Source organism: Sceloporus undulatus, chromosome 1 (assembly GCF_019175285.1).
Source record: "Sceloporus undulatus isolate JIND9_A2432 ecotype Alabama chromosome 1, SceUnd_v1.1, whole genome shotgun sequence".
Taxonomy (NCBI): Eukaryota; Metazoa; Chordata; class Lepidosauria; order Squamata; family Phrynosomatidae; genus Sceloporus; species Sceloporus undulatus.
Genome location: NC_056522.1, coordinates 260,455,934 through 260,464,991, shown reverse-complemented (window position 1 = coordinate 260,464,991; position 9,058 = coordinate 260,455,934). Strand labels below are relative to the sequence as shown.

At 39.4% G+C, this 9,058-nt stretch overlaps 1 protein-coding gene across 2 annotated transcripts in view; it reads right to left on the bottom strand.

The window, feature by feature from the left end:
• B4GALNT4 (beta-1,4-N-acetyl-galactosaminyltransferase 4) overlaps positions 1-9,058 on the bottom strand; it is a 256,577-nt gene that overhangs the window by 77,537 nt on the left and 169,982 nt on the right. For both annotated transcript variants that reach the window (XM_042445219.1, XM_042445220.1), the window contains 4 exons: positions 8,938-9,048; positions 2,360-2,455; positions 987-1,077; positions 104-204 (listed from right to left, as the gene is read on the bottom strand). In XM_042445219.1, coding sequence (XP_042301153.1) covers positions 104-204; positions 987-1,077; positions 2,360-2,455; positions 8,938-9,048 — 399 coding nt within the window. The remainder of the gene's footprint in view (positions 1-103; positions 205-986; positions 1,078-2,359; positions 2,456-8,937; positions 9,049-9,058) is intronic.

The window sequence follows — 9,058 nt, the reverse complement described above, 5'->3', positions numbered from 1 at the left end:
TATTTTGGCAGTCTGTAACAGGCCTATAATACTATTATTGTGGGTCTACGGGTCTCCCTATTATAGTGCTAGGAACTAAGAAACTGTGAAAATGTATGCTGACCTTGCCCACATATGCCACCAGACGTGCATTGGCTGGAGTCTCATCAGAGCTGAGCCAAAATTCAGAGTTATCATCAGAAGCTACAGAGAACTGGAAGTCCCCTACAAGACAAAGAAGAGAAATGAGTTGTGAGGTTGGGCAGCAACAATAAAGAAGAGCAGAAGGGTCCAGTGAAAGTGAGCACTGTTCCTTGTAGTGGTGAGGAGGGAATGCAGGAACAGCTGTCTTGGTGGCACGTTTCCAAACCACTGTGTAAAGGCTGCTTAAATGCATCATTTTCGGATTCAGACAACCTATGTAAAAATAGATGAGGACATTGTATTTTCTCCTCTCACTGCTATTAGATATGAACAGTCTACTGCAAGCCTCCGCAGGATTGAAGCCTCTTTATCTGCTGAGGGCAATAAGGAACAAACACCTTTCCTATCAGAGTCTGGGGGTGCTTCCAAGAGAGCTTTTTATTTTTCAATCTCTCTGCCTCAAAGCAGTAAGGGATTTTAAAGGAAGTGGGGTGGAATGGAGAAATTGTTGTCTTCCATTTGTAAATTCCCCCACCTGTACTTCTGTCTTTTTTCTTTCCACAAAAACAAAACAAAACAAAACAAACAAACAAAAAAGGAAAAAAACAGAAAAAAAACAGAGTAAGATGTGTAATGACTTTTGCTCAGCCACACTTTGCATCCTCAGTTTGAGGTACTCTGGCTTCCTTGGTGGCTGGCCAGTATCTCTCATTGTTTCCCCCAACTCTCAAAAGTAGGGGGAAACAATGATGATAAGATTCTGGCAGAGCGGAGGTATCCTTGCCTGAAGTGAGTAAGAAGGACCCCATTTCTTCGAATCCCAGATCTTGGGAGTAGAGTAAAAGGGTGGTATTTTTACTCACCATCCTTAAAAGGATGAATGTACCCAAATATCCGCAGTCCATAATTCTTCCACTTGGGTGACACAGCCAACTTCTTCACTGTTGTGCGAGTCTACAAATCAAAGGACCAACAGAGGGAGTCTTTGTGGCTAACATTTCAGAACACAGGCCTTAAGCAATCATAGCCAAAATAACTTCTGTCCATGATTGCACACTGGAAAAAAGAGAACCGATTTATCTATGCCCAGCCTCCTTCCCAAATTCTTTCTTTCTCTTACTATCTTCTTCCCCTACAGTGTAATTCAAAATCACAGTGAGAGCCTTCAGCAAATGGGTCATTGGAGGAGTACTGCATCTTCAAAGTTGTGCATTGAATCTATGTTTCCTTCCAAACTCCTGGTCCCTTCCCTCCACAGGAGACGTGGTGACTGCTGGTGGTTTCCATATTGGTGATCTACTCTGTATTTTACTCTGAATTTTAAAGGAGGATCTATTCTGGGGGCAAGCACCTTTGGTAGCTCCTATAATGTCGAGCTATCCACTAACATGGAAGCTACAAGCTACCCCTTCAAATGAATATATTTCTGCATAAGCATCTGATTTTGTGAGAAACCTCATATTTAGTTTGCTCCAAATCCAATTGAGGTATGTTTATATAAACAGGTTGAATATCCCTGTTTCATAACTCCCACATCTGAAGTACTCCAAAATCCACAACATTTTGAGATGCAACACAAGTTCCTGAACTGTATTTGCCAATATGGAGAGAGATGCGACATGTGAGGATCTGTGAAATTAAGGGTTAGCCATTCCTTCCCACATTTTACAGATCCTCAGTCTCTCTCCAGCAGATATTCCAAAATTAAAAAAAGAAAAGAAATTCAGAATACTTCTAGTCCCAAGTATTTTGGATAAGGGGCACTCAATCTGTATTTTGTTCCAAGCAATGTTGCCCCAGATTTACTGGCAAACTATGATGCAGAGTAGCAGAAGTTATATATTCTGACTATCAATGAACTGAGCTCGTTCACTGGAAGTTTCTTCCAAGAGTGAGTGGGGAATGGGAATGCTTAAAATACTCACTGCAGTTAGGAAATAAAAGAAGTTTATTTTTTTAAAAAAAAGCGTCCCAGCTCCAACTGTGACTTTGACTCACAACAACACTGGAATTCTCATTGGAGCAGAAAACAATTACAATCTATACAATGCAATTAAAAAACAACAACAACCCTGGTGCATAAGTGTTAAAATCAAGCTGAAATGTCTTCACAAAAGGCAAATTCACTGCAACTGTGGCTAAGAATATTTACTCCACAGAGAGAAAAACAGATACCTCCCTACTGGAAGTAATACAGAAATTGGCATCTCCATCTTGCAGAACAGCTTGTACTCACATGAGGGTAAAGGGGGAAATGTAGATTCTTCCTAAGATGTCCCACGGCTCCTCCACACCAGTCTTCAAATACGTGCAGGTTTGCTTTCCCTTTGTACTGCAGAGCAAAACAACATCACTTAGTCTATATTAATCTTCTCTGAGGCAATGCATGTTCATATGTAAGAGTGTCTAAAAAAGGTGGGCAAATCATGCACATTTTATTTTATTTTTTTAAAAAAACGAATTAATTTTTTATTGTTTTTACTTTTCTTTTTCTTTTTTTACATTTTTGTAAGCTACCTTGAATCCGATCTTGAGAGCAAGGCAAGATATAAATTCAACAAATAAACAAATTTTCCATTTTGCCTAACAAAGGAAGCTCTCTGGGTGTTTCAAACAGTAAAGGTTAATATTATGACATTCATAACTATAATAATATAATAAAACAGATTGAAACAGCCATAGAATAAAAACAGAGTAAAACTAACAGAAGAGGACATTAGCAGTTGCAAGGGTCTAAAACACAGACACATTGTTAAACAGAATGATTTAAAAACCTGGGTGATTCAAAAATCTTCATCAGGCAGGAGCCCAAAAAGTTAAGAAGAGGGGATCAAGGAAGACCTCCTGGCAAGGGCTTTTCATAATCAGGGTACCAACCCCCCCCAAAGCCTCCCTCTCTAATTGCCCACCTAATTCAGTGGAATGGAGCACCCAGAGGAGGTCCTGATGATGATGGTTAATTACTTCAAACCAAATCATACACTCTTGAGTTCATGCTATCGTCCTGTCCTGACTGGTTTGAGATGTTCCTCGTACGAACATGGTTCCTAAGAAATAGCTATCCCCCTGCTCCAGACTCTTCTCCCCAACTTTAGATTTGCTATTATTAATTTTTTTTCTAACCCACTGGGTTTAGAAACTTCCTTCTATTTTGTATGCAGTCTCACTGCATTTAATATATATCTACTTAACACAGTTGAAGAGAAGCACTGGAGATATGGGCACTTAATACATTTCAAAAAGTATCTCATTAGTAGCACTCATCACCCTGCAAACAGGTCTCAATCATACAGTGTCAGCATAAGCAACCAGATCCTTACACTGCAATAAAGCTTGAGCTAGGAAAGAATGAGATTCTGCTTTATTAGTTCTTATTGTAGCTGTATGGACCTGCCTGCAACAGGCAAGGTAAATAGTAGCTGCCTCAGAATTCTTTACCTAGCATCTGTGCACGATAAAGCAAAGAGAAATGGAAGAGCAGATAAGCCTGCCTCAACAACTATCCCCAGCATGTTTAAAAAACAAAAATAAAACACAGATCTGTAAGTTTGGCCATCAAAATTAAGGCTTACATGGCCTGATCACTTCACTTCACATGTGCACATTGTTCGTTTTGAATAAAGCCTGCCAAAATATATTGCACTACCCTTCCATTTTGTGTTGTAGAGACCTATCTCTCTTCTTTCCACATTATTTCTATCTCTGTTACCAAAGAAGTAACACCAAGGAACACATCTACTTTGTTAGCTTAGGTATATCTGTACTGATAATATCCTACAGCTATATTGACACATACAACATAATCAGCACAATTAAAGATGAGTCGAGCCAGCATGGCAAAATGCTTTGAATGTTGGACTACAACTATTGAGACCATGATTCGAATCCTGCTCAGCCATGAAACCCCCTGGGTGACCTTGGGCAAGTCACATGATCTCAGCCTCAGGGGAAGGCAATGGCAAGCCTCCTCTGGACAAATCTTGTCTAGAAAACCCCATGATAGGGTTACCTTAGGGTCGCCAGAAGTCAGAGACAACTTGAAGGCACGCATCACACACAAAGATGAGTCAAAAACCACATTGGTCACATGATCAATGTCAAGGATGCTGCAGCCAAATTTTAGATAGATGTTTCCTGGCTAGACATAACCTACAAGAAATATAAAGAAAGGAAACAAACCTTCACAGTACTATGTGGCGCAATGGTTAAATGCCTGTACTGCAGCCACTCACAAACCGCAACATTGTGACTTCAATACCAGCCAGGGCTCAGGCTCGACTCAGGCTTGCATCCTTTCAAGGTCTCTCTAATGAATGCACAGATTGATGGGGGCAATTAGCTTACACATTGTAAACCGCTTAGAGACTGCTTAGAGTGGTATGAAATGGTATATAAATGAAGCTGCTATTGCTATGCTTCTTCTACTTCAAGTCACGTGGCTCTTAATGGCTTTCACCTCAGCTAAAGAGATAAGATGCGTCTTTTAGAAATAATAGCCATATGCTAAGAATAGCCATGCCTTGCCAACATCTGTGCCAATAGTGTTAAAGATCTTAGCTGATAACCATTCAGTACTATCTGTATCCCTCATGGTTCCTAATGATGAACAGTAATTACACCATGCCACCTTACTGTGAAAATAAGGCTGTCCAACTTCAACAGTTATGTTCAAGCAACAAACCATCCAGTGAATGCAGCTGTTCCTAGACAAAACTGTCCCAACTGACAGTATAATTTCTTTAAAAACAGCTCAAGGCTCAACATATTGCTATGATCAATCCAGAAACAGCTACACTACAAATATAAGTTGACATCCAACCTATTTAATTCTGATGGCATCCTCAAAAGACCTATGGGAATTATAGTTTTGTTTGGATGTTGAAAGTTCACTGTTAAATTCTAGCCCACGCACACTTCTATAATTCCCAGGGTTCCTTTGGGGGAAGCTGTGGCAATTTAATTGGTTTAAGTTTATAGTGAAAATATGTCCCAGTTCTGGCAGGCTGCTTTAAACTTTCCTCTCATTATTTCTTAATTTTGTTCTCATTATTTTTTCAGCCCTCTGAGGTTTATTCCATTGGTTAAGCACAAACACCTAATTAATTGACTTTATATACTCAGTATGCTTACACTGTCATTACTGCTACTGACCACACTTTCAGCATACTGAAACAAAACATAGGAGTGGGTCATATACCACAATAATGTAATGAAAATACAGAAATGTATTTGTGTTGCCATAGCAAAATTGCACCCTCTTCTGAATAGAAGGGGTTCCGTCTTCAGTGCCAATTTTTTATCAGGTAAAAAACTTGTACACTCTAGCCTGACTAAGCTGGTTTGAGAAAACACTTTTTCACCTCTGATCAAGCTATCATATACTGTGTTGCTCTTACCATATTTGTATTTGTAGTTGCTCGAGAGCTACTGAAACTGTAGGCAGGAGCACTTACTTACAATTAATTGTGCTTGTGGGTAAACCATCTTGACTATGGAAACACAAGTCATATATTTGTGAGTTTATCTGTACCTTTTTATTCCAAACTACAACTAGAAGCCTGCTCTGTAATATGCTAGGCTGTTACATAAACAAAAGAACTTTGGTTGGGATGGGGAATCACTTTCAGTTAAGTGATCTCCCATGTACTTTGTGAGGCGCTATAGCAGTATGAAGTAGGATTATCCGGAACAATTAAATATAATCCATGAAAGTATACAAACTCTTGTGTCAATCTCAAAATATTGACATCAAAAAATAGTCCTTTTCTACTGAGAGCAGGCTAAGTATGATGGGGGGTTGCAATTCAATAATATCTGGAGAGCATCATGCTCTTTAGCATATGTATTTTAGCTTTATGATGTTGGACTATGTGGCCTGAAGCTTCCCTGCTCCTGTAGTGGTCTCTGATTCTATCAGTTTTACCAACCCCTTAATGCAACTCACTGTCAATAAAACAACATGCATAACTTTCCCTGAAAATGGTTCAACAGCTAAGACATCTGTAAAAACTTTTAAAAGAATAGGTAACAGAATCATGAAAACATTATTTATAAAGCAGCATAATCAAATTATGTTATGCTGCTGCCTTCATACAGTCTGTTGTTCTTATACACAAATTTTTTATACATGAATTCAAGCATCCATGGTTTGAAAATGTTCAAAAAAGTATAAATTTCAAATATCAAACCTTGATTTTCCATTTTTTATAAGGGACACCATTTTGCTCTGCCATTATATTTAATGGGCCTTAAGCATACAAAGATTTTGTTATCCACGGGGGTTCTTGGATCCAAACCCCAGCATATAACAAGGGTCCACTTTATATTCATAGAACAGCTTCTTAAAAATCACAGTGAATTGTGAGCCTCTTTTATGAAGTTTCCAAAAGTGTGGTGCCAACATGAAGACTGCTTCTTGTGGAAACCAGTTTTGCAGTGAAAGACAAACTGACAGGGCTTCTCCAGATGACAGCTGGGGTTGTGGTGGGGAATCAGATAAGAGAAGTGTTTCTTTAGCTCGGAGATGGCTCTGTGAGAGAGCCCCATGGTCGATATTTATGGTACAAAAATAACAGCATAACACAGCATAATATTTGAATCTAGAAATTCCGATATTTCAGAGTTAAGTGTAAAAACAGAGTGCCATTCCATACAGTGCAGTAGGGGCTTCAATAATCTGTACATGATTAAGAGATGAAGATATGAACTTCCCTATGGTGACTTTCAAATGTACACCCCTCTGAGACATTAACAAAGGACCTCCCTATTAAGACTTCTCTCTTAATCTTTCTCTTCTCTAGTTATCATAACACTGCCTACATTCAAACAATGATTAATGACCTTCCTTCCTTCCTTCCTAGATTCAAATCTGTGAAGTATAACCTGGAATGACTCATCTGCCACTCCCTGAGGATTAGTGTGACACTTAGGACAGAGGGCTGGATCATCTGCCTTTGCAGATGTGTTGTTTTGGGAGAATGAAGTCAGAGGTGCAGTACTAATCCAGACAGACTAAGGAACAAAAGAAACTGTTGGGAAGTACAACAAGATAGGGAAAAGAACAACAGTACCAGCAAGAGTAACACTGCCATATAATCCCACCAGTATGCCACTGCTTTGTTGTAAAGGATATCTCCCACAGTCACTAGTGAGTTCCCTTCTATTTAAAGGCTAAATGTTTTAGGACTGGAGGCTTCTGTAGGGTTTTGACCAACCTTCTCTGAAACCTTAATGATAATGAGACTTAAGCATTTGATAAATCTGTGAACAAAGCCTATTCTGCACCACAAAGCACTTCTGGTTGGCTGATTATGGTTCTTACTGATCTGTAGCATTTGCCCATTTGCGATGCAGCGCCTAGGTCTGGCTCTGTGATCAAACTGCATCTATCTCTCTCAAACAGCATGCAATACCTACTTGCCCACTCTCCCATCCAAATGAATGAATACTACTAACAACCACTTCCTTGCCTCAGTGTCAGGTGGTCTAAGGGCTTCCCTCTGTCTCTTACAGTGTCAGCCAAAATTCTGGCTGAATGATGCCCAAGTTCTTTAAAAAGACATGTGCCTGGTTATTTTGGTTGCAAAACAGGGCTTCATCCCAAACCAAATTAAATAAAACTCTGAAGTAGAATCACTGGGAAGTGGACAGGACCAAAGATGATGGAAGAAGATGGATGAAAAGCTTCATATCTTCGCTCCTTCAATGGCTGGGCAAATGGCATGTTCTTATAGTGTTTGCTAGCTTAGTACAGTATCTAAATCTCCATTAAGATGTTACAAGTTTGGAGCTCAGGAATGTATAAAACACTGTCTATAAAAGGAGAATGGCTTTATGGTGTAACAAGTTTACTAAAATTCCATTAAGTCATATATTGCTTATTTATTTTAAAACAGCCTGGGGGCACTGTTGGTTTTGTGTGTTGCATTTACACATAGGACTCCTCCATTTAGATATTGTATCCCTAATATGATAACGCTTAAGTGGATTCAGTGGAGTATCTAGTCAAGTCTTCTGCCTTGAGACTGGCTTCCATATAATCTTGGTAGTTGTGCTATTCTAGGGAAAAACCTAGGATGGAGTTCAAAAGCCAAAATCCATTGTGAAATTGCTCTTTGTAAGGAGGGATAGACAATTGCCATCCTCCCCACATGCTGCAGGCTCAGCCAGCCACTTGCACCAAAAATGGCAGGGAACAGAAGATCCCTCCTGGTTTCATAATAATAGCTCTGAGAAGCTTGCTTTAGGCAAGACTCATGTCGAAGGGAGTCCTGTGGGTCAATTCTACTTTTTAATTCCCTTCACTCCCAGCAATGATGGCAGGAATTCTGCGGGCTACAAAAAACTTCACGTGGTCTGTGGTCCGTACAATTCCCATTCCTGTTTGAAAATATGACTGAAACAAAATGGAATTGTGCAGGAAGTCTATATTGTTATCAGTTTTCTTTTAATTTGGTGCGGCTTAAATAAGGACTTCTGCATGGATTATGTCTAAAACATCTAACACTTTCAGCTTCCTGCACATCCACTAAACGCACAGCAAGAATTGCTTTTCTACAGACTAGTTTCCTTCTTTCAATATAGCCACTCATCTCTGTCCATGGATTCCTTATCCATGGATTCAACCATCCACAACCTGAAATATTTTTTAAAATTATGAATTTCAAAAAGCAAATCTTGATTTTTTCATTTTATATAAGGGAGACCATTATATTATGCCACTGTATTTAATAGAATTTTGGTATCTATGGGCAGTGATGGAACCAAACCCCAAAGGATACCAAGGGCTCAGTCTATATGTCTTGTTCCGCTTACCTGTTCATTCCATGGCAGAACATGTCTCGTTACATTTGGCTTTGGAGGTCTTCCAGCTCTGTCAAGGCCATGCCATTTGGAAAACCACCCATCAACCCCTTGTTCATCTACCTGTAGGAAA